We start from the raw sequence: 25,380 nt of genomic DNA on the forward strand, positions 1-25,380 counted from the left end.
ACAAAACGAGCCGCCAACTGCGGAAAGTCTCCCCTCATGCAAGCTTTGAGTGCTTCCTGACAAGTCCTAACGTTAAGAAGAAGCCAAATGGGACGCAACCAGAAGTTTCTTTGGGCTCGAAGTTTTTGGCAAATGCACAGTATGTGGATAAAATTTTCCTCCTCCTGCTTGCAAAAGCGGCATTGAGGCGATGCCTCTTTCCTATACCCCTGGCCAAATTTGTATGCCATCAGCGGGATTAAACCAAAGCGGAATCGCATTTATTGAAGTTTTATGTATACTTTCATAGGAGCTGCCAGATATAACGGAAGAGTTTTCTGGGTGTATAATTTAGAGGCCCAGGGGCCATGAAAGAGCTGGGAGACCCGTTGCTCATCGTGGTCGCTTGATAGAATTTTTGCTTGTTTGGTTAGAAGTTTTGTTTTTGCCGCAATGGGCAAAGGTGATGACCATATGTCCTTTGCTTTGAGGGATTCTAAACATGATGTCAGATATTTTTTCCACAATTTGTAACCATAGACAGCTCTTTAGGGAGCGGGGGCAAGCGTGCTTTGTTTTTAAACAATAGTTAATGTAGCGTGCACTCATTATCCACCTCTGGGAGGACAACGAAAATTCTTTCCGAATTTGGGCATGGGCAGTTGAGTTTGGCAGCCGAAACACCCTACGGTAGCAAGACGATTGGGCTCTGTCCAACCAATTATTCATTTTGTTCTTGAATATTATTGCACCAAAGGAGATAGTGGGGAGTAATGTTGCGGCAATCAGTTTTATTAATGGTACTAGGTTTTGAGAGTGCAGAGCACTTTTCGTTCTTATAAAGGCCCCTTCCAGACTACGGGCAACTGCCTGCATTTCGGTTGTATGCACAGAGGGTCTCCCTTTGTGGTCGATCCACACCCCCAAATACTTGTAGGCAGTGACGGTTTCCAATCTTTTCCCTTCGATGAACCACATGGTCTTTTTGGTTTTACCAGGAGATATTATCATTGCTTTGGTTTTTGTCACGTTTATCTCAAGCATGTTCGTATTGCAGTACTGGGCGAGGGAGTCGAACAATCTCTGGAGACCAACCTGGGTTTGGTCTAACAGGATGGTGTTGTCTGCATATTGAAGAGTTTGGATCTTTCTTAACTCTATTCCTGGAGGGAAAGCACGAGTGTGTGACAACCATTCGGGAAGCTCCGCGAGGTACAGATTGAAAAGCATTGGTGCAAGGGTACACCCTTGCTTTAAACCTCTGGTGGTATAGATTTTATTGGAGGTCGACCAACTCGATGTAACTCGCACTTTGACCCAGTTGTCAGTATGTAAGTATGTAAAGCGATTAATGCTTTAAGTAACGACTGTGGAATGCCCCATCTTGCAAGTTTTTCCCATAATTTTGGACGACTTACACTATCAAAGGCTTTTCGGAAATCGATAAAACCAAGGTGTAAGGTTTTACCTTTTACGGCTAAGGTGGATTCCATCAAATGAGCAATGCATATCAAGTTGTCTTCAATGTGGCATCCTCTTTGGAAACCGGTTTGAGTGAAGGGAACTAGGTTATTGGTTTCCGCCCACGTAGTAAGTGCAGTTAGAAGAGTGCTGGCATATGCCTTCCCGTCCACGTCTAAGAGAGCTATCATCCGATAGTTATCGGGGTTGGAACGCGATCCTTTCTTATGAAAGGGGACAAGAAGCGATCCTTGCCAAGACGCCGGAATGGGGCCGCCCAGTATTCCGACCTCGAAGAGGGGTGTCAGTATCCGGGCCCATTTTCCAGCAGAAGCTTTAAAAACTTGGGTCGGAATTCCGTTGGGTCCGGGGGCGCCACCCGAGCGCATTTTCTTTATTATTCCAGTTATGTCGTCCGTTAGTGTATTGATGAGAGTGGTGATTTCGTCCTGGTTGACTGGTTGATCAGAGAAGCATAACTCTGTCTCTATCGGGAGGGGCCAGAAATTCATTGATAGTGGCATCGAAATCTTGTTTGCCGAGCAGCATAAAATTTGGTCTTGTTCCTGTTTAGTTTAAGGGAGTTTGTACTCATCCCATGTACAACATCTATTAAACAGGCCTGGAAAGATTTTACAGCATCTAGCGGATTATTATTGAAAGACAGAATCAGCTGCTTATCATCTGCATAATTAACCACAGAAATTTAGTGAGTCTTTATCAGAGAAATTAAAAGCTGCATATAAATGTTAAACAGCACCAGGCCCAGTGCTAAACCCCCCCCCTGTTTCATATGTCTCAAAACTGATTGATAAGGGAATAGCGACACCACATGACAGTGATCTTGCAAATAGGATTTTATCCACTTCCATACGGTCCCACCAACACCAAGTCCGCCAGCCTTGTCAGCAGGGGTGTGGTGGTTGGCCGTATCGAAAGTGGACGACAAATCGAAATGGGCAAGAACTGTAGATTGACCACTTTCTGCTCTAATATGGATCTCAAACTGTGCGGTCTCTGTACCATGGCCCGGTCTAAAGCTGAACTGTTCCTCCTCTACAAGAGGTAAGACTCTAAGAAGGAAGTCAAGATCTTACTCACATGACGCTCCAGAATTTTCACCAGGAAAGGAAGGTGAGAAATTGGCCTACAATTATTTTAAACCACTGGGTTTTGTGATGGCTTCTTCATCAGAGGCAGAACCACAGCCTTCTCCTGGCTGCGAGGTACTAGTCTTTTAGTGATTGATTACATAGTAATGTTAGTGGCGGCACCAACTCATCCATCCATTTTTTACGCTGTTTAGAAGGAAGAGGGTCTAATGGAGAGTTCAGACATTGTGGACAAAGCAATTGTTAACAAGATTTCCTCTGTAATTGGCTTAAAGAATTCAATCCTCCAATGGGTGCCCTCACCACTCCCAAGCCTCGAAATTTCTAAAGCATCTCCATTACAGTAAGAAGCAAGAGTCATGGTGGTGCTATCACTGGAAGGTGCACCTTCCACCTCAGAAGAATTACCAATGTCCTTTAAGATCTTGTTGGCTTTTTCAAAGAAGACCTCAAGATCATCACACGGCTGCTGCGTAGGAATAATATCATGTTTTAAGCACTGCAGATTAGATGAGCCCCGGAAGATCTCAAAGCCTTCTTTGTGCTATTAAGGGCAGTTTAAATGGCGTTAAAGCCAGCTTTTGCTGTGCGTATCTTCTTTTTATACTTATTTAATGTTGTTTGTCTTCTTCCATGTAAGACCGACGGGATTTCCTTTCTAATTGTCTGCATTCTAGTTTTGTTGCTTTTAATGACTCATTATACCATGGGGCAGATAGATGGTTACAGGGTTTTAACTTAATAAGGGGAGTATTTTATCAAAGGTTGCTGTAATCTCTTCATTAAACTTTCTGCAATTAGATTCAATTGAATCGTTAGGATCAAGACTGTTAGAAAAGTAAAGGACATGCCCACAAGAGTACTTTGGGAGATTATTCCAAGTTCTCCCCTAAAGATTTTCCGACCCGAATTATGTAAATGTATTCACTTCATAATTTGTTGTTCAAACTGAAACAATTCAGAACGAAGTCCAATTTTTTACATAGAAAATAATTTAATGACTGAGGCTGTTCCAGTTCAAGTGTCACCAATTCTCATCAGAGTATTAAGAGCCTCCTGTTTCCAACAAAAACACCCTGGTTTAGGAGACAGTGGTGCATTTTCCTGAGTACGGGTTGTACCCAGTTCTCGTTTTGCAGCTTGTATGGATAGACGTTTTCTAACAGAAACAAGAGGCTTAAAGGTCTTATCCTTTGCTTTATCCAAAATCCTTGTTTATTTACAGGTGTACATTTACTTCTGTATAAAAGGGTTATAAGTATTTTGGTGTGGTGTATTTTGAGCATGGATACTAGATGTTTCTCTGGTTTGTCAGCAAATATTTCTAGTGATGCAGGAGTTTTAGCAGGATATGTCAACTGATCTCAGGAACTCTAGACTATAATACATGACGCATTCAGAATATATCAGACTGTACTCCATCTGCCCTCACTCAGAATTTAAAAGCTCTGCTGTCTTGAGGGGCAATTTGCGATATCACAAACTGTGCTGTGTCATGAGACCCTATTCAGAATATCACAGACTGTGTGTGTTGAGTTGTGAGGCCGGCCCCTTGTGTCTCCTTAGATGAGATCCTTGCATTAACCTGAATTGCACAACTAATACCTAAACGTCTGCGAGAATTTAAAATTGGCTGTGGAAACTGATGTCTTTTTTTTGTTCTGCAGGATGTCAGAAGCACCCTGAACAGGTAAGGTTGGTTTATTGTCCTCCTATCAGTGTGTAAGGAGCAGGTCTGGCTACAGTGTGGAAATGTCAGTCCTGAGCTCACACAAACCCACTCTGCTGCCAGAGCAATGCAACCTCACACAATTATGATATGTAGATCACCTCATACCTACTCTCCTACCTTACAAACAGTGTTGAGGCCACCTGGCTTCTTCTCAAAACATCCACAGTCTTTAAAAACTCCTTTTAATTCTAAGAAACATTAATTGAGTTTTCAAAAAAATACTTTGAGACTCCACAAACTCCTAGTCTTATGAAAATACCCCCTTACTCCAGGGAAACTCTCTTGTGTCCAGGAAAAGCCCCTCTGTCCACAGAAACGACCTCAAGTTTTCCACAGTCACAGAGAACTCAAAACCTCCTTCAGTACTTTCCGGCTCCACTGCTCATCCTCAAATGTCCCGCTAATGCTTTAAAACATCTTTGGAAATGTCTAAAACCCACACATTCTATCTCATCTTTTAGTAAGGAGCCTGTGTAGGGCCGTAGATGGCTGCATCCCTAGTTTAATGTCCTAGTTTAAGGAACATACATAATGTATTGCTGGTGCCTATCTGACTGCAAGTGGCCCCATTACCCTGAGTTAAAGTACCAATAGAAACGAGTGGGAACAATTTACAAACTTTTCTGGGCATTTAGCAGCTAAATGAAAGCACTAATTCTGAGATGATGACAGGTATAGTAGAGAAACACATGCTCCATTTGTTCAAACTGAGGCAAAGTGATGTGGTTGCTAAGTTACAATATTATAATACATTTGTTATTCAGGCTTAATATTTCACATTCAGAGGTTTATACAGAATGGTGCATTTCGCACAAATACTTTATGTTCAGAAGGCTGTGCCGAAACCCGTCTCACCCACTTGTGATTAACACTAGGGCTTTCCCAAGGGAAAAGCTTTAGAGCAGTTATTACATTTTAAAGCAAACCTCTACTCTTTTCAACCTGATATGCGTAACACACTGCACATCAATCCATCGGTTTCAGCCCAGCTGAGGGCTTCAAAAGAAAATAGTTTATGAAAACGAGAAGTGTTTGGAGTGCAGCAGTTTTTGAAAATAAAAGACACAACTTAAAATAGGCATGGATTATGCTGATATCATTCCCACTTGTGGGACACCCCCGCGCCGCACGGCCACCAGCTGCTGCGTGTGCCCCTGCCTGCCCTCTACCTCGCTGCTGCCTCGTTTTGCCGGTTGCCGGCTGCCGCTGCTACGGGGATTGTTTTTGCCGTGTTTTTGCCGTGTTTTGTCAAATATTTGTGCCTGCTGTGTTTAACTTCTTTTTTTTCCCTTGTTTTGTCGAATTTTTGTGCCTGTATTGCCTAATTTCTTTTGACCCGTGATTTGACTTTCCTTCCTTGTTGTCCGCCTACCTCGCCGCCCTCTGCCCTCCTTTCCCGCCACCGCCGCTTGTCCCCGCCCCTTTTTTCTCTTCTGTAACCCTCCCCGCTCCCGCCTCCCAGCTGCTCCGCCCACCCGCGCACTTCGCCTTAAATGGCGAACGCGCAGCGGGCGCACCGTTTGTGCGCCGAAGGCGCGCCAAAGGTAAGCCCGTCTACGCCCGTCCGCGCCTGGACCGCGCCCAGTGCCAGGACCTCTGGCCCACGAGGACCCCGACCGACCCGCCTGACGTACTCCGCCGCCACCCTCACCGCTCTCAACACCGGCCGACTCCCAGAATGCCACCTAGCCGCTCCACGAGGTACCCACGGACCTTTCAGCTGCCACGCCTGCAAGTTCTCCTGCATCCGGACCAGCCTCGCACCAGCACCCGCCAAGTCGAACACCAGCAGCACCCACCTCAAGTGCATCCTGCTCAACACCCGCTCCGTCCACAGACACGCCATCGAACTCTGGAACCTCCTAGACGCCACAGCCCCTGACGTTGCCTTCCTCACGGAGACCTGGATGAACGCCTCTTCAGCTCCCGACATCGCCATCGCTATCCCAGAGGGCTACAAGATCGTCCGGAGGGACCGAAACGCCAACCAGATGGGAGGAGGCATCGCCATCATCCACAGGAGCACCATCCGTCTCACGACCAGCACCGACAACACCCTGACCAGCGCCGAACACCTGCATTTCCAGATCCACACCAACCCGAACACCACCCTCAGAGGCACCCTGATCTACCGACCCCCTGGACCACGCACGCAATTCAGCGAGGACATCGCCGACTTCGTCAGCCCGCATGCCCTCCCCTCCGCCGACTACATCCTCCTGGGAGACCTCAACTTCCATCTGGAGAACAACAACGACCGCAACACCAGCACCCTGCTCGACAACCTCGCCAACCTGGGACTCAAGCAACTGGTGTCCACCCCCACCCACCTCGCCGGACACACACTCGACGCAGTCTTCTCTTCCAGCACAGACATCAACTTCAGCCACGCCACAGAGCTTCAATGGACGGACCACAGCTGCGTCCACTTCACCTTCAAGAGAACGACGACCCACCACCACCAGAAACAGGCCGCCCGCAGAAGCTGGAACAAGATCACAGCAGACCAGCTCGCCACCTCCCTGAGCCAGCACCCTCCTGCCAGCTCAGCGAACCCCAGCCAGGCCGCAGACAACCTCACGAAGTGGATCAACAACTGCGCGGACGAACTCGCCCCACTGAGGACCCCGCCTAGCATACCCGGCAGCAAGAAGGCCCCATGGTTCACCGACGAACTCAAGAGCTCCAAGAAGAACTGCCGAGCCCTCGAGAGTCTGGAGAAGGGAACCGACACCGGACAACAGGACCTCCTTCAAACTTGCCACCCGGAAACACCACCAGCTGATCCGCGCCGCCAAGAAAACAGCTTTCAAGGACCGGTTGGACAACAACGCACACAACTGCAAGGAACTCTTCAACATCGTGAAAGAGCTTTCCAACCCCAGCGCAGGAAACAACGACATCACCCCATCGCAAGACCTCTGCAACTCCCTCGCTTCATACTTCCACAACAAGATCGCGGACATACACAACAGCTTCAACAACCAACCAACGCACACCATGACCGAACAACCACCCCCCACCACCACCCTCCACGCCTGGACCCCGATCAGCACCGAAGACACCATCCGCACGATGAACTCCATCCACTCCGGATCACCGACCGACCCCTGCCCTCACCACGTCTTCAACAAGGCCGACGCTGTCATCGCACCCCACCTGCGAGACATCATCAACAATCCTTCGACACCGCCACCTTCCCCGAGAGCTGGAAGCACGCCGAACTCAGCGCTCTTCTCAAGAAACCCACAGCGGACCCCACCGAACTCAAGAATTACCGCCCCATCTCGCTCCTCCCGTTTCCAGCCAAAGTCATCGAGAAGACCGTCAACAAGCAGATGGCCGCCTTCCTCGAGACGAACGGATCCCTCAACCCCTCACAGTCCGGCTTCCGAGCCAACCACAGCACCGAGACCGCCCTCATCGCCGCCACCGATGACATCCGAGCCCTGATGGACAATGGAGAAACAGCGGCCCTCATCCTCCTAGACCTCTCCGCGGCATTCGACACGGTCTGCCATCGCACCCTAGTACGGCACCTCAGCAACATCGGCATCCAGGACAAGGCGCTGGAATGGATCATCTCCTTCCTCGACGGAAGAACACAGAGAGTCCGCCTACCACCGTACAAGTCAGAGGCCTCCGAAGTCATCTGCGGCGTCCCCCAAGGATCATCTCTGAGCCCCACCCTCTTCAACGTCTACATGAGCCCCCTCGCGGCCATCGTATGCAAACACAACCTCAGCATAATCTCCTACGCCGACGACACCCAGCTGATCCTCTCCCTGACCAACGACCCCGCCGCCGCCAGAGCCAACCTGCACGAAGGGATGAAAGAGGTAGCCGAGTGGATGACGACCAGCCGCCTGAAACTGAACTCGGACAAGATGGAGGTCCTCATCCTGGGCTCCTCACCCTCCGCCTGGGACGACTCCTGGTGGCCTCCCGCCCTGGGCACCGCACCCAAACCGACAGACCATGCACGAAACCTGGGCGTCATCCTGGACTCCTCCCTCTCCATGACCAGGCAAGTCAACAACGTCTCCTCGGCGTGCTTCAACATCCTACGCATGCTACGGAAGATCTTCTGGTGGATCCCCACCGAGACCAGGAAGACCGTCACCCAGGCCCTCGTCACCAGCCGACTGGACTACGGCAACGCCCTCTACGCCGGTACCACCGCCAAGCTCCAGAAGAGACTCCAGCGGATCCAGAACGCCTCAGCCAGACTCATCCTCGACATCCCACGAACCAGTCACATCTCCGGACATCTGAGAGACCTTCACTGGCTCCCCGTCAACAAAAGAATCACCTTCCGCCTCCTCACCCACGCACACAAAGCCCTACACGACCAAGGCCCGAGCTACCTCAACAGCCGAGTCAACTTCTACGCTCCCAAACGCCACCTCCGATCAGCCAACCACGCCCTCGCCGCCGTCCCCCGCATCCGAAGAGCGACTACAGGAGGAAGGTCCTTCTCCTACCTGGCCGCCAAGACCTGGAACTCCCTCCCGACCGACCTGCGCCTGACCCAAGACCACCTCTCCTTCAGGAAGAAGCTGAAGACCTGGCTGTTCGAGCAGTAGCGGAACCCCCCACCCCCCCCCAGCGCCTTGAGACCCTACGGGTATGTAGCGCGCTTTATAAGTGTCAATGATTGATTGATTGATTGATTGATTGGCATAAAGATGCACATGAAGGAACGGCACTCATAGATTTTGCCCTGGGCTAGTGAAAGTCGCAGTTGAATTAAGATGTTGTGAGTGCACTAGACACTAAGCACAGAAATGGGCTTGTACCTTTGTCTGAGCCACAATGGCATGTATTGTCCAAAATATGGGTATAAATAAATCCACTGGTCATTCTACAAAAAAATACACTTTATGCTTTCCCTTCTGTTCCACTTGTTAGATTTAGTTCCATTATTCTGGATATTAATTCCTCAAAATACTTTTATTTTTACTCATTCTTTAGTAATATCGCTCCAGTCTTCAAAGGGCTCCTCCAAGTCCTCATGAACCCAACCCTGTTCCTCAAATCTGCTTTTTGTGGAAAGTACCCTTTTTTTGCCATTCAGTGACTTCCCTTCAGCCTACAGCACCCTCTGGAGTTAGCATCAAATAAATCCTCAAACCTATGAAAGTATTCTAGAACCCTCACTTAAGTAAACAAGGATGGGGAGGGATAGAGACTAACATTTTGAGAAATAGAGAGAAGGTGGAAGAAGAAAGAGGTAGAAGAAGAGACCAAGGCGATTCACCAGGAAGGGAGTGGGAAGGGAGGAGAAATGCAGAGGGAGGTCGAGAAGAGGAGACCGATAGAGACACGTGCAGGAATTGGAGAGAAAAGCACCTGCTTGCTAGTGGCAGCATTTCACTTTTGGAGCTGCCCAGGAGCGAATATAGGGTGTATATGGTTTAGTGGTGGACTTGGCCTTTTTTGCAGGATCATCCCTGAACTTTTTGCCTTCCTCCTGTATTTTTTCTGACCTGTTGGCTGTTTTATGACTCTGGGAACTTTACCACTGCTGATCAGTGCTAAAGTGCATATGCTCTCCATATGGTAACTTGATGTGTGGATTTGTGATTCCATGATTGGCTGGTTTGGTTTACTTGTCAGACCCTAGTACAGTGCACTGAGTGTGCCCAGGGCTTGTAGATCAAATGCTGCTGGTGGGCTTGCAGCACTGGTTGTGCCACCCACAGAAGCAGCCTGTAAACGTGTGTCTCAGGTCTGCCATTGCAGAGCCTGTGTGCAGTCTGGTACTGCCATGTTGACTGGGCAAGTGCACCCACTTGCCAGTCCCTAAACCTTCTCTTTTCTGCATATTAGTCTCCCCTATGGTAGGCCCAAGGTCAGGGTGCATTGAAGGTAAAAGGTAGGACATGCCCTGATGTGTGTGGCATGTCCTGATAGTGAATTACAGCCATTTTTGTTTTTTCACTATTGCAAGGTTACCTGTTCCCCATAGGCCGGAATGGGCACTTTGATTAGAACATCTTATAATCCTAACTGACTGATGGAACTAGGTAGAAATTTGAGTTTAGTATGCCTGAACTCAGAATAATAAAATACATCTTTTAGTGAAGTTGGTTTTAACATTCTGTGTTTGAAAATACCACTTTTAGAAAGTAGGTATTTTCTTGCCTATTTATCCAAGCCTGCCTCTGCTAGGTTGTGTATTCCTTGTCTGGAGTTTGAGTGACAGGGGCTGGGGGATTCCAGGAGACAGAGTGATTTAGCACAGGGCTGAATAGACCCATCTGCATGTAGAGTGGTGGGAAGAGTTGCGCCTGGGACCTGAATAGGGCTGTGCCTGCCTTCCACAATGCTGGCTCCACCTCCTGTGGTGCATCTGATATCCTAGGCCCACACTGTCAAAGGAAAGCAGGAGTCTTGTCAATAAAGTGCTCCAGGACTGACCAGAATTGGTATGGAACAGGTACAGATACTCTCTGCCTTCAGAGAACAAAGAGAATAGGTGTATAAAAGGGGGGACCCAGACCCCAGAACTTTAGATCACTTTTGGGAAACAAGAAGAAACATTTGCCGAGTAGAGGAACCAGAAAGACTGAGGAGAGACTATCCCTAAGCTGAAGTGATGCTTCGGGGATTGGCCTGCAGTGGTTGCCTGACTGCCAAAGAAAGGAGACTTTGTTTGTACTTTCATCAACTTGTGAATGATCTCCAATGGCTTGAGAAAGAGCTTGCCTCCTGCTGAAGTCTCAGGGACAACAGACTTCAACCCCCAGCTCCCCAAAAGTTCTTTGGAAGTGCCTGCAGTTGTGTTGGGCTTTCTGAGGGACTGTCTGTCGCAAGGGGCTGGAAGCGCGACTCCCGGAGAAGAAGCGTGTCGCTGCCACAGACGCTGTTGTTGCATCACTGGAGAGGGTGTCACCGCTTTGCCTAGCCGAAGCGCCTCGCAGAAGTGCCTCGCATCGCTGTATAAGAGTGTCGATGTCGCATCAGACGCCATCGCATCATCGGAGAACCGTGTCGCCGCTGTTGTCTTATCACTGAAGAAAGGTGTCAAAGCTGTTGCAGTCGCTTCGCATCACCGAATCGTCTCGCATTACCGGAGAAGAGTGTCTGCATCGCATCAGACACCGTTGCATCACCGGAGAAGCGTGTCGCAGGGCCTGTCCCGGCTCAGAAGAATCGCTGAGTCACCGCGCGGCCATCGGGCGGGCCGCAATCGTGTCGCATCAAGGAGAAGACGTCATTTTTGTTACATTGCATCGGATCTTCATCGCATTACAGCACTGCTGGTCGCATCGCCACGGAAGCGCAGTAAGAAACTGATGCATCACCTCCCCACGCCGAGAAGAACCAACACATTCCCAACGCATCACCGTTCTTGCGTGTAAGGTACCAACGCATCACCTTCCCTGCAACACTTTCGGTATATAGCGTTACACATCCAAAGGTACATTGAACTTAAAGTATTGCATTTACTATCTAAAGAGCTATTTCTACCATTTTTAAAGTACAATTTTGTGGATTTTTGTTGTCTGTGGTCTTGTGTTAAGTCTATATAAAAATACTTATTTTTATACTACAACTTGTGTGGTGTCCATCTGTAGTTTGTCACTAGGTTACTGTATGTGTTCACAAATGCTTTACACACTGCCTCGGAGATAAGCCTGCCTGCTCGTGCCATGCTACAAAGAGGGTGAGCAAGGGTTATTTGAGGCGTGTACCCCCTTACCCTGTCTATATGCGAGGGTCCCTATTTGGTCAAAGATACCTACCTCTGCCAACTAGAGACCCCCAAATCTAAAATTTATTGTAAATTGACTGTATGAATTGGTATAATCCTAATTGACCCAAGGAACATGATAGGAAAGTCAAATTTAGTATGCCTGAGCCCCAAATATTAAAGTGCATCTTTTAGTGACGGTTATTTTTATATTCTGTGTTTAAAACTACCACTTTTGGGAAATAGGTATTTTCTTGCCTAAGCCTTCCCGTGGGCTCTGCTGTTATGTGTATTGGCTGTCTGGTTTTGAAAGGTCAGGGCAGGCTGAGGCTGACCTGGATTGAATAGAGAGATCTGCAGTTGGAGTATGGGGAGGGGTGACCCTTTGATCTGAGCAGAGCTATGCCTGGCAAGGTGAATGATGGCTCCACCTCCCACTGGGCTTCTGATGGCAGACCCCCTCTTCCTGAAAGGCAGGATGCAGCCTCATAAATAAAGTGCTCCAGGACAACACCAAACTGGTTCTGGCTGGGTTCAGTGACTTGTGACTTTTTGGAGAACAAAGACTTTTGAGGTATAAAGATCTGTGCTGAAACCCCTACAGGGTGTGTTACTTCTGGATGTCAAGACATACCTCTGTCCATGTAACTAGAGGGAAAGGACTCTGAAACTTTCATCCATCTTGCTGAAGCAAGTACCCAAGGGCCTGATTTGATTTTGCCTCCTGCTGAAGTCTCAGGGACATTAGACTTCACCCATCAGCCGTCTGGATTCCTATTTGAGACGGATTCTACTCGCAGGTGAGCCCTTTGTCGAGAATTCCAGAGCCTCTGGTTCTACTGTGGGGAACGCGGGCTGAAAGTCATTGCATCGCTATTGTGGGCTGCCGCAACTGCGGAGCTGTTGCTGCTGAGAGCCCGCATTTGCCTCTGTTACCAAAGTCATCGTGATCGCTATTGTGGGCCGCTGCAGCTGAGGAACTGTTGCCGCTGAGAACCCGCATTTGCCTGTGTTACCCAAGTCATCTTTATCGCTATTGTGGGCCGCCGCAGCTGAGGAGCAGTTACCGTCGAGAGCCCCCATTTGCCTGTGTTAGCAAAATTATCGTTATCGCTATTGTGGGCCGCCACTGCTGAGGAGCTGTTGCATCCGAGAGTCCACATTTGCCTGTGTTACCAAAGTCATCTTGATCGCTATTGTGGGCCGCTGCAGCTGAGGAGCTGCCCGCTGAGTGCCTGCATTTGCTGTCCTATGAGAATCATCGCTATCGCTAATGTGGGCCGCTGCAGCTGAGGAGCTGTACCGCTGAGGGCCAGCCCTAGTCACCCCTTCGAGGATCTTGTTATCACCTGCGTGTGCTGCCGGGTGCCCACCTTTAAGTCCCGTCCCAGGATTATCGTGAGGGCAGGCTGCGGACCGCTACAGCGAGGAGCTGTGGCCGCTGTGAGTCCGCATGTCATCATCGTGGCTTCCTTGTGAAGCTGCGTGTCGTGCCCCTTTAAACCTCAGGTACATTGTGCATCCCTGGGTCGCGGAGACCCCGGCCTCGAACTAAGTTCGTTCCACACACTTTTGAGTGCTTTTATTGATTTTTAAGTGAATCTGTATTTATGTGCATTGTGGCTTCTTGATCCTGTTTAATAATAAACAAGTTTGTAAAGCGCATGGCTACACTAGCTAGTGTATCCCTGCGCAGCGGCAAAATAGGCCCAGTCCAGGCAGAGTAGGGATACAGAATTAGAATTAGACTGGAAGGCTTAAACACGAAAAGAGCCTGGTCTTGAGTTTTTTCCAAAAGATTGTCTCAGAGGACTCTAGCCGGAGACACAGGGAAAGTTAATTCCAGTCTTTGGCCACCAAAAAACAGAAGGAATGGCCACCCATTCTTACTCCTTGAGCCTTGTGTTAAGCTTATATAAAGAAAACTATTTTTCTATACCTACATTTGGTGTCCGTTTGTAGCGTCTTTCCTGCGTTATTATGTTTGCTCCTAAATGCTTCACACACTGCCTCTGAGATAGGCCTGTCTGCTCATGCTACTTTACCACAGGGTTGAGCAGGGGCTATCAAAGGGTGTAGCCCCCTTACTCTGACTTAGGAAGAAGGATCCCTATTTGGACCTCGGCATCAGCCGCTGCCAACTAGATATCCCCATTTCTAACAGCAAGACATATAAGAGGGAGAGAGAAAAGCAAGAAATATACAGTGACACAGAAAAAAGAGAGAGACAGACACAGGAGATTGTGAGATCGAGTACAAGATCAGAAGGCATATATGGAGAGTGAAAGAGGGAGTGAGAGAGAGTGTGTGTGATTATTCACAGCTGCTTTTGAGATCTCAAGAACTTTGATAGAAAGAGACAGAGTGGGAGTGAGAAAAAAAGAGTGTGTGTATTTGTGTATGTGTGTGTGCATGTGCGTGCATGAGTGTGTGGTGACAAGTGTTATTTGGTTAAACAGTGAAGCAACGAGGAGCAGAGAGAGCGAGACAGAGATAGAAAGAGAGTGTGAGTGTAGTAACAGCAATTGTTCACAATGATCTTAGTGTTGTTAGAGTCACAGAGAGAGACAAAGTAGGGGAATGAGAGAGAGAGTGAAACAAAGTAGAGTGTGGCATATAGAGTGAGTGAGTGTTTGCAGTAACAAGGAATGTTCACAGTTTCCTTTGAGATCCCTGGAGCTTTCTGAAAGAGAGGGAGTTAGGAAGAGACACTCATAGAGGCAGCAAGAGAGAGAAACGCAAAGGGGTGTGACAAAGGGAGAGAGAGTGACACAGATAATCAGATAAATAGATAGAAACAGAGATGGAGAGAGAGTGTTCATGTGTTGGTAGCTGAGTTTTTCACTGTTTCCTCTGAGATCCTGAAGCTTGTATTATCAGGTGCGAATCGCTGCAAGGTTTGAAGCAGAGGAGCGTTCAGAGTGGAAGGCAGAGTGTGTGACACTTTCGGAGGCCCCCTAGAGGTACGGGTGTTGTGAGTGTGTGTGTGTGAGTGCGTGGGAGTGTAGAAAGACACTCCAAGTGCTGTCCTACAGGCGCTCCTGTGATTACAGTATTTTATTTCTAATTCTAGGGTGTTTGTGCTATTCCTTTTCATATCCCTTTGCCTCTGAGTGTTAATTAACACTAGCATGATTTGTGTCCCTTCAGGTGTGAGGAGGTGACGTTTCAGGATCCACAATATTTCACGAAATATCAAGATAAATGGACTTGAGCTGACAGGTCCCCTTCACCCCCACCCTCAGATCTGTGATAAGACCCCTTCTAAGTCAAGAACTTCTGGCAATGCCCAGGACAGGAGCCATGAAAATGACTAACAATCCAGAGGGGTCCCTTCAGGGGGAGCTTGATCATGGACACAATGACGCTAAAGTGTGTCTCTCCCTGGAGCCTGTATAAGCTGCAGTGCAGGCCTCTCACGGGGAGAGGCTGCATAGTGTGAACTTTTAATTAAAAGCAGTCCTACTTTACTCCTTGTACTGTAGTTTGCAGTGTAATCTCTAGTATAGTGTAGTGTTTAGTGCAGTGTGATGTCTGATGCTCTTTCTAGAACAGTGGGTGTTTTACACTATGTGCACGGTATGCAGTCTGGTGTAGTGTGCTATCTAGGACAGTATAGTACTGTGTTTGCAGTTTTGTAGAGTGTGCTGTTTAATGTATACCAATACTGTGTGTGTTGTAGTGTTTTTTTGGCCTAGGTGCAAGCTTCCATGACTCTGAAGATTCAGAAGTGCAAGTGTCTGTCGTTCAGAACGGGTCTAACACATTCAGAAAGTGCACATTTTCCACACTCAGACCAGGTATACATACATGGAAGTGCAAGCTTCCCTCTCTCAGAACAGGCCCTCCATTTTCAAAAGTGGTGCAAGCTTCTCTCACTGTGCACATGTCCATGAGAAGCAGACGTACAAGCTTCCGTGTGGCTCACTGGTTAGAGGCGGCAGACCTGGGAGCAGAGGACGGCCCGGGACCAGGGTTTAATTCCTGACGCGGCAGGGTCGTGGACCAGGGTCAAAACGGACTCGATAATTCTTGCCTCGGTGCCTACTCTAACCAGGGAACACACTCGGCAACTCTGGGCATTAAGCTTGCCTCATCTCTACAACGGCCCCCCACAGACGACGGGGATGCCTGGTTTCACCTTTGAGATACCCAGAAAGGGACCATCTCACAGGGAAAACCAGGACGGGTTCCCCAGCGGTCTTCAGCGCCAGGATACTCCATGGAGTCGCAGTGCGCTTTACAAGTACACCCACATAATAGTTAACACACACAGAGATGCAAGCTTCCCTTCTTCAGAGCTTGTCTAGGACATACAGGGGTAGGTGAACAGGAGGAATAAGCAGACATACAAGCTTCCTACACTCAGAACATTCCAGATATACACATACAGAAGAGCAAGCTTCTCTCACTCAGAACACAGATGCACAGGTGCAAGCTTGAAGGGAATGAAGTAATCTATGCACGTTTTCCTTTATGTTTTTAGCACTTTTGGAGTACAGTTCTCTGTCTATTGAAACGCGCACAGTGTGTATCTATCGAGGTATGTCATGATTATTGAGACACCAACCTTGGGGCTGATAAGAGGTTTATTAATTTTGAAGCGTCTGCAATAATTAGTGCACGTTTCTTTGATTTCTTTAGCACTTCCTGAATCCAGGTTTTCAGTTTGTGGAAACACGCACAATGTGTATCCATCAAGGTATGTTGTGGAAATTTGGAGACTTAAACGTATCTGCTTTCTCTCATTGACATATAGCTAAGATTCTTATGTTACTTTTTGTAGATTGTTGAGCTCCTCTTTTGAGTTGGGAGGCCATCTTTGATATTTAGTAAGCAAAAATACATTTGATTTTGATGTTGTTGGTGACGGTTACTTTGGTGGTTTTCACACACAGGACTGTTTGTTTTGTGCCCTTCATGCTGTCGGGATTGCATGCTTTTGGCTGACTCGCACATTGAGACACTTGGAGGCAGGCACGCGTAAGGGTGCTGGCACAAGATGGAAATTGAGTTTTATGACGGTTATGATTGATATTGTGACATGTATGGTTATTCCTCTGTGCATTGAACATGACGCATATTTATATGTTCTTGCAGATTCGCCCCTGACGAAGGGACAGATGTCCCGAAATGCATTGGGCTTGATTTATTTTGGATTTACGTATTAATCTTCATTATTGAACTTGTTGATTATAATGCATATGACAATGTTTACCATTTGAATACATCTTTTTTCAATTGACCTATGATATCAAGCAATGATTAAAATTGTATGAGATGAATGACAAAATGTGTTTGTATTTCAACACTGTTAATTGTGAATACATGGATTCTTATTAGTATTAACCTCCCCTACTGTGCCCGTGTGAGTCCAGGCCGCCTTTCTGGGACCTGGACACTTTTTTCTCTAGGGTAGTGTGCCATTCAGTGCAGTGTTCTCATTAATGCTGTATTGTGCACTGTACTGTCTTTCACAGTGTTTCGCACACACATAGTGCTCTTGCTAGTTGTACTGTCTTGTACAGTGTGCCCTCTGGGGCAGTGTGATGTCTACTGCAGCGAACCTTTCAACAGAGTGTGACACCTTGTACAGTGCACTGCATAATACAGATTTCTGTCTAATACAATGCATCCACTCCTGTCTAATGCATTGTACTTTCTAATATAGTAAACTGTCTATTACTATGTGTCATCTGGTGCAATGAGCTCCCTAGCACTGTGTATGTCTAGTGCAGCACTGTGGTCAGTGTAGTATAGTGTACTGTGTAGTGCAGTGTGCTATCTAGAGCAATGTGTCATCTATGGCAGTGTGACACAGTGTGCTGTCTGGTGCAGTGTTTTGTGAAATAGTGTATTGTCTATTGTGTTGTGCTCTCCAGTGCTCTATGCGACCTAAAACTATGTGCTGTCTAGTACAGTGTGTTTTCTTGTGCAGTGGGCTAATGTAGTGTTAGTTCAGTGCAGTTTATTGTGCAGCACTTTGGGTTGCCTATTGAAGTGAGTGATCTCATGCAGTGTGCTAATTGGTGCAGTGTGCTGTCTGGTACGCTGCACTATTTTAGGATTCATTTGAATGGATTGTATGGTCTAGTACAGAATGCTTAATAGTGCAGTGTGCATCTAGGACTGTGTGCTCTCTACTGCACTGTACAATCTAGGATAGTGGGTGCTTTAGAAGCGTGTACTCTGCAGTGTGCTCTGTAGTATATTGTGCTGTCTCGCAGCCTCTGAACTGGGAATCCCTTGCTGGTGCCTGGATTTTAAAAGCACTTTTAAGGACTGCTCCATGTTTGTATTCCTGATTTCCAAAGACCTCTTCACTCGGGGCTTTTACTGCCGACGCTGCCGGGGCAGGGACTGCGAGACCCAGGGTGCCTAGCGCTTCAACATCACAGCGCACCTGGTGTCACTTCCCGCCCCCAGCTCCCTTATTTAGACCTATTTGTGTCCGTGCACGCGGGATGCGCGCGGGACTTAGCTCGGGGCTAAGCCCGGGCAAAGGGCGGGCCCTCTGAGGCCCTCCGAGGACCGTAAGGACTGGACTGGCTTGTGTCCCATTGCATGTTTTATTAATTATTCACCGGTCTTTGGCAATTAACTTGTTCTATTTCGCTCAGGGCTGTTATGGCTCTCTTTTTTTACCTTATCAAGTTTAGTTGCCTCCCGTTTTACCTTAGAATACTGAGGCTCTTGCTTTTATGTGTATTGCATTTGTTTGTGCTCCTCACTGTTAGTCGTTATTGTTTTTCCCATAAAGTATGTCGACACGTAAAACCCGCAGTCAGGCAGCGGTTGGAGTGAAAAACAAAACCAAATAACTTACTAGGACTGTGGAATTTTAGTTTGCGAACTGAAAATCATCTGCGCCATCTTGTCATCCATGTACAATATGCATGGCAGCTATTTTAGGTACCATGGTCTCCCTGTTCACGATCGATCGCCAGCGCGCTCCCCTGACCCTGCGAGCATCCCCTGCACACCCTGGCTGCCCCCGCTCTCACATGCACAAGTCATAAACCCTCTCCTTCCGCATGACTCTGTCCTTGGGAGTTGCGCCCACGCCTGACCAACACTTCCTTTCATGAATACCCCTCTTTTGATAAACTCTTCCTCTGCGCTCGATTGTCCATGCAGACCATTCCTTTCATGAATACCTCTCCTTTGATGACCCCTTCCTCTGAATCCGATTGTCCGCACGGGTCCCAGGCCATCCCCTAGCCGGGGGATGCAGTTTATTGCCCCCCTATTGTATGGAGTCGCTCCTCTTCAAAAGAGCTACTATTGATCATGGCTTCCCCACCCCCTGGGATACGATCAGGCGCACACATCCTAAGAATCGGCGGAACACTCGGCTGCGTGATAGCCCCCTCCTATTGTATGTAGGGTGAGGACCTCTATTGTGGATACGTGCGGGGGTGGGTCTGAAACGGGAATTTCAAAGAGTCTTTTCTGCAATAAAGAATGTTCACATGTCATAAACCAGGGTATAAAAGGCCAGGCCTCAGAGAGGCTGTTAGAGCACCTCGAAATGATACCTTGTTGTCTGATCTGATGTGTTCTGCTCCGTCGGAATAAAAACTTCTGTTTCCTGCCGTCCAGTCTCCAGCGCCTGCCTCTTTGTTTGGTAAATAGAATGGTATAGAGGCGGTTAGCGCCGGGCAACTATATAAAAGACCATCAGCTCTACCTTTTTCCTCAATTGGCGTCCCAAACGTGGGGCCCATCAGTGACTCGTGGCTCCAGTGGGAGAGGTCCTGAAGATAGAGGAACGACTGCAACGATCGGGAGAGCTCCTGTCCGATAGACCCTCGTCTGACAGCCGATCATCCGAACTTCACTGATTCCGAACAAACCTCTCTCGTGTGATCTACGGTCCTGACTGGGAACCATCAGGAGTGCCGCGAAGATCACGAAGAATAGAGGACGATCGGGCGCTGGATTCGGAAGACAGGAAACTGTCCATGCGGTCCGGGTAAGATCGTGTAAATGCGACAAATTGCGAAATGATTGTTTGATTTGGATAATACTAGTATTACTCTTTTGTTGATTTGTTTGGAGATTCGCTGACTGCAAACAGAGAAATAACAGGCTCTCTCTTTGCAAGCAGTGAAGGATAGGTAACGCAGACTTTTGTCCCCGTTGTAATCCGTCGTGCCTATCTTCCTCCCCCACTGATTGATTGTTTGGCCCGAACTGTTGTTCGCGGATTGTTTTCTGGAGATTCTCTGTCTGCAAACAGGGAAGAACAAGTTCTCTCTTTGCAGGTACTGAAAGGGTAGGTAACACAGACTTTTGTCCCCGTTGTAACCCGTCGTGCCTACTTATTCTCCCCATTGATTGTTTGATTGACCGAACATTGATTGTTCGATATTGGTTCTTTTGAGGTATTCACCGCCTGCAAACAACGAAGAATAGAAATATTCTGTCTAGTCTTTGCACGCAGTGATAAGATAGGTAGTGCAGACTTTTGTCCCCGTTGTAATCCGTCATGCCTATCTTCTCCCCACTGATTGGTAGCCTGTTTAACCCGGACCGCTTATTAGAGATGAACCATCCAGCTCCACTGGAGGGCACCCCTAATAAGGACATGTTCATTAAGCATGGATTAGTCACTATAGCTTATAACAAGTTATGGCATAAATATACAAAGAAGGACCCCGAAAGTCAGTGGCCACTGATAGGTTCCTTTGATGATCATAAAATAGAAACATTAGAAGCAGCGCTCCAGAAAAATAAGACTACGCCCACCATGCTCGATAGTATCGGCATGTGGCGCAAAGAAACGGAACAACGAAAGAAAAGAGAAGAAGCAAAAATAGGGAAAGAATTACGAAAGGCAGCCCACCTAGCCGCTAAGCAACTAGAAGAAGAAATAAAAGAAAGAAAGGAAGCTACACAAAAGCAAGAATCAGGGTTGACAGGCCAATGCCCTGTTAGGACCCCCTCTACGCTCTACCCTGAACTGCCCTCTAAACAACGGGCAAACGATGAGTTACTGCTAGGTCCTCCAATCATCTACATGCCCCCTCCATATGCCCCCTGCCAACCTCTGATACAACACCTACCAGCTCCAAATACAAGCGAGAGTGACCTTAGCGCTAGTGCCCCGGCCCTTGCGGCCTCTGCACCGGCTGCATTAGTAACGACACCAGATGATCCCGAGGCTAGCAAGCAATCACCAGCCAGACCAAATAGATCGAGCAAAGATGAGCGGGATGGGATTGACAAGATAGTGAAGACACTAGTAGAACGGAAGGAGAGCGAAGAATACACAATGGATATGCACAATTCACATGCCGGTAGCCACAGACGGCATTTCATTTTACGATTCAGCTACCACACCCTGAACGCATATGAGGATAGGTATCAGAATAAGGGCCCCGCTAAATTGACAATTCTATATAGAAAGGTTGATGTCGGAGATGGGACTGAACACGATGTGACGGACCTCTTCATGCAAACGCTTGAAGTCTTCCGCCACCTCACGGAACAGAAACCAGAAGTCAAGGTTACAGTCCCTGAAACGAATGAGTCCTCATTAGAAGTAGCCAACACTATGATGCCTATCAGAGAAGTGGCCCCTTACTGGGTTCCGCCACGAGGTCAGGGAACAAACGACGATATCAACCACACAGATGCAATGGGGAGGGTTGTGTACAATTGGGTTTATCAACCTTGGGATCGACAAGATATCTTAACTTTTAGGCAAACCCTGCCCGATTTAAGAAAGAACCCAACAGCATTTTATACCGAATTAGGCACAGCCTTGGGTTCGACGATAATGACTTTAGCGGACATTGACTTGTTTTTCGGGTTATGTCTGCCGGCTGACGTGTGGAAGCAAATCCGGAAAGCTGACCACACAGATCTGTTCGGACATACCTGGAATCAACTCGGTGAGCTAGATAGACAGCGAGAGCCCGGAAGGAAACCTGTAAAAGACGTACTGGAACTCCCAGACAAAATAGTTCAGAAGCTAAAGACATTAATCCCAGAGAAAAAGGTAGATTGGTCGATAGTCACGGCTTGCCGTCAGAAACCCCAGGAAGACGTATCGGAATACTTCTCCCGATTTGAGACGGTGTTCTCCGACTACAGTGGCCAAGACATGACCACCGCCACCGGGCAACACCTGTTTGTGCAAAATTATGTAAAGGGTCTATCACAAGAGGTCTCCCAAAAGTTACAGACGAGCGAGAGTAGTTGGGGGGCCTCCAAACCCGCAGCTATCCTTCAGATGGCTCAGTATTACGAACATCAAAAGAATGAGAGTGATAGGGCATCCGAGAGAAAGAAGAAAGATTTGAAAGAAAGGGTGATGATAGCCCAGATACAAGGGGTAGCGGTCAGAAGAGAACCCCACAGGGGGGAACTACCAATCAACCACCCCTAGAAATCCACCTCCGAAAGATTGCACCCCAACGCCCCACACTGGACGTAGAGACATTAGCGAGGACCAGTGTGCCTTCTGCAAAGGATTCGGCCATTGGAAATCCCAGTGTCCGGTTCTGTTAGAAATGAACAGAAATAGGGACCCCAAGGACGTAGCGGGTGGACCGAGAAATAGGGGACAGGGACGAGGGTACACAAATGACACCAACAACGACAGACCAGGGAGATCGAACACGTTTGACCGTCCCCGACAGAACCAGTATCAACTATCCGACAGCGAGAATGCCCCCGACTTTGCATAGGACTGCCAGGGGCAAGGAGGGATCCAGTCGAGCTCTGTGTTGACCAGCAAGGTCCTTATGTCACCGCTAAGGTCCTGGGTACAAAGTCTCCATTTTTGGTAGACACTGGGGCGACACGTAGTGTGTTATCGAAACGACTGATTCCAAGGACACCCTTGTCTGGCTCACACATTACATCGATAGATTTCGATGTGACGCCCTCCACTAACCCCCTGTCCGTACCTATCTCCTTTGACCTAGAAGGCAACGCCACTGACGCAACATTTTTGCTCTCCTCCAACTCCCCTGACGCCATTATGGGCATTGATTTACTAAAGCATTTTCGAGCTACCATTAGGTGTTCCCCAGATGGAGTCCGAGTCATCCTGTACGACAACCCGAGCATGTCCAAATCCTGCCCAGCACGACACATGTACTCCATAACTGACGCTGACCTGTCCTTGCTCGACACCCTGCCCCCGTACCTATTGGCCAAAAATGACTCTGATGTGGGACGGATGATGATTGACCCTGTACACATAACGATAAGACGAGACTCAATACTCCCGAAACTCCCTCAGTATCGGATATCGCCCGAAGGCGAGAAGGCACTGGTAGCAATCATTCAGTCCCTGGTAGATGCAGGAGTGGTCGAGGAAGTAGTTAGCAATGTCTGCAACAGCCCTATCCTACCCATTGTTAAGAAGCAAGGCGAGGGAGATGAGAAAGCGTACCGCTTCATCATCGACCTGCGGGAGGTTAACAAAGTGGTCGTACCCCAGTACCCTGTAGTCTCAGACATCACCACCATTCTGACCCCCATCCCGCCTACTGCCACCACCTTCACTGTCACTGACCTCAAAAATGCATTTTTCTCTATCCCCATCCACCCAGACAGCCGTTATCTCTTCGGCTTCACCCTAAAATCCCGCTCGTACCAATTTTGTAGAGCTCCCCAGGGCTACACTGAAAGTCCCAGCATTTACAGCCAGGCCCTCAAAAGACAGCTGGACGCCGTCCAGCTGCCAGATGGAGTGGTGTTGATCCAATATGTCGATGATATCCTTTTGGCGGCCGACACCACCCCACTTGCGATCACAGCCACTGTCCAACTCTTACACTTCCTTGCAGAAAATGGTCACAAAGTCTCTAAAAAGAAATTGCAGTTCTGCCAGCCTCAAGTGACATACCTAGGCCATCTCCTGTCCAAAGAAGGGAGGAAACTTACGCCCGATCGAATCCAAACTATCCTAGACACCCCCATCCCAAAAACCCAAAAGCAAGTCCGTTCTTTGGTGGGTCTAACCTCTTTCTGCAGACAGTGGCTACCAAATTTCAGCCTCATAATAAAACCCCTACTTTCCTTGTTGACCAAAGATGTCCCCTTCCCGCTCCCTTGGACCCCCGAATGCCAAACGTCCTTTGAAGAGTTGCGGGATGCCCTTTGTTCAGCACCTGTCCTGGGAACACCAGATTACTCCAAGCCCTTCTCCCTCTTCACTCACGAAAGGGAGGGATGCGCGTTGTCTGTTCTAACTCAGCCCATCAGCCATAAGCAGCGCCCTTGTGCCTACTTCTCCGCTACTCTTGACCCCGTAGCCAGAGCTTTGCCTGCCTGCCTTCGAGCAGTAGCCGCCGCTGCTGTCTCTATCCGTCAGAGCGAGGGAATCGTACTTTCGAACTCCCTCACTGTGTTAGTACCCCATGCGGTCGACACCCTTTTGAACCAGACCAAGACTCAACACCTGACTAGTGCACGACTGACAGGGTACGAATTGACCCTACTTGCCCCCCACATCACTCTGAAGAGATGCACGACTTTGAATCCTGCCACAGTGTTGCCCTTGCCAGAAAGTGACCCCGACGTGCCTCCTATACACGACTGTGTAACCCTCACGGACGAACAAACTAGGAGTAGAATTGACCTCCGAGACACTGCTTTCACAGACCCTGATGGAGAGCTATGGGTAGACGGCTCATGCATCAAACTCCCAGATGGCACCACCTCAGCTGCCTATGTGGTGACGACAGCCCGAACTGTAGTTGAGACAGCCCGCATCACACAATGATCCGCGCAGGCGGCAGAGCTAATAGCCCTCACACGAGCATGCATCATAGCGACAGGGACCACGGCGAACATTTACACAGACAGCAAGTATGCTTTCGGGGTGGTTCATCATTTTGGGCTCTTATGGAGGGAAAGGGGATTCCTCACGTCCCACGGCACACCCATCCTCCACGGGGACCTAGTCTCTGCCCTGATCGAAGCAGTACTACTCCCCGAACGGTTAGCAGTGATCAAGTGTCAGGCACACAAGAAGGTGACAGACCTAGTCGGACAAGGAAACGCGCTGGCCGATATCACTGCACGAACCACAGCTGAAAATAGGACAACGACACGCATGTATGTGACCAGGTCACAAGCAGAGAAATGGACTGATGCTAGGGAAACGATTAGAGACATCCAGTCGGCCAGCACACCTCACGAACTGGCTGAGTGGGCACGGGTGGGTCTGAAGGACGATGAAGGCTGTTGGCGGACAAAGGATGCGAACAAATGGTTGCTGCCTGACTCATACCTGATCCCCATACTGACTATGGCACACTCCCCCGCACACATAGGATCTTCCCCCATGGTCGAACTCATTTCCAAAGTCTGGCACAACGACAAAATCCCCGACTCAGCCAAACGTCTGGTCCAGCAGTGCCTTATCTGCTTGC

General features: G+C 48.4%; 1 protein-coding gene across 1 annotated transcript in view; it reads left to right on the plus strand.

The window, feature by feature from the left end:
- LOC147669879 (uncharacterized) overlaps positions 1 to 15,452 on the plus strand; it is a 609,201-nt gene extending 593,749 nt beyond the window's left edge. Inside the window, exons 6-7 of the mRNA XM_086948178.1 lie at positions 4,220 to 4,242; positions 15,134 to 15,452. Of these exons, the coding sequence (XP_086804304.1) occupies positions 4,220 to 4,242; positions 15,134 to 15,197 (87 nt within the window). The 3' untranslated portion in view covers positions 15,198 to 15,452. The remainder of the gene's footprint in view (positions 1 to 4,219; positions 4,243 to 15,133) is intronic.
- Positions 15,453 to 25,380: the final 9,928 nt, after the last annotated feature.

Source organism: Lissotriton vulgaris, unplaced genomic scaffold (genome assembly GCF_964263255.1).
Source record: "Lissotriton vulgaris unplaced genomic scaffold, aLisVul1.2 SCAFFOLD_800, whole genome shotgun sequence".
NCBI lineage: Eukaryota > Metazoa > Chordata > Amphibia > Caudata > Salamandridae > Lissotriton > Lissotriton vulgaris.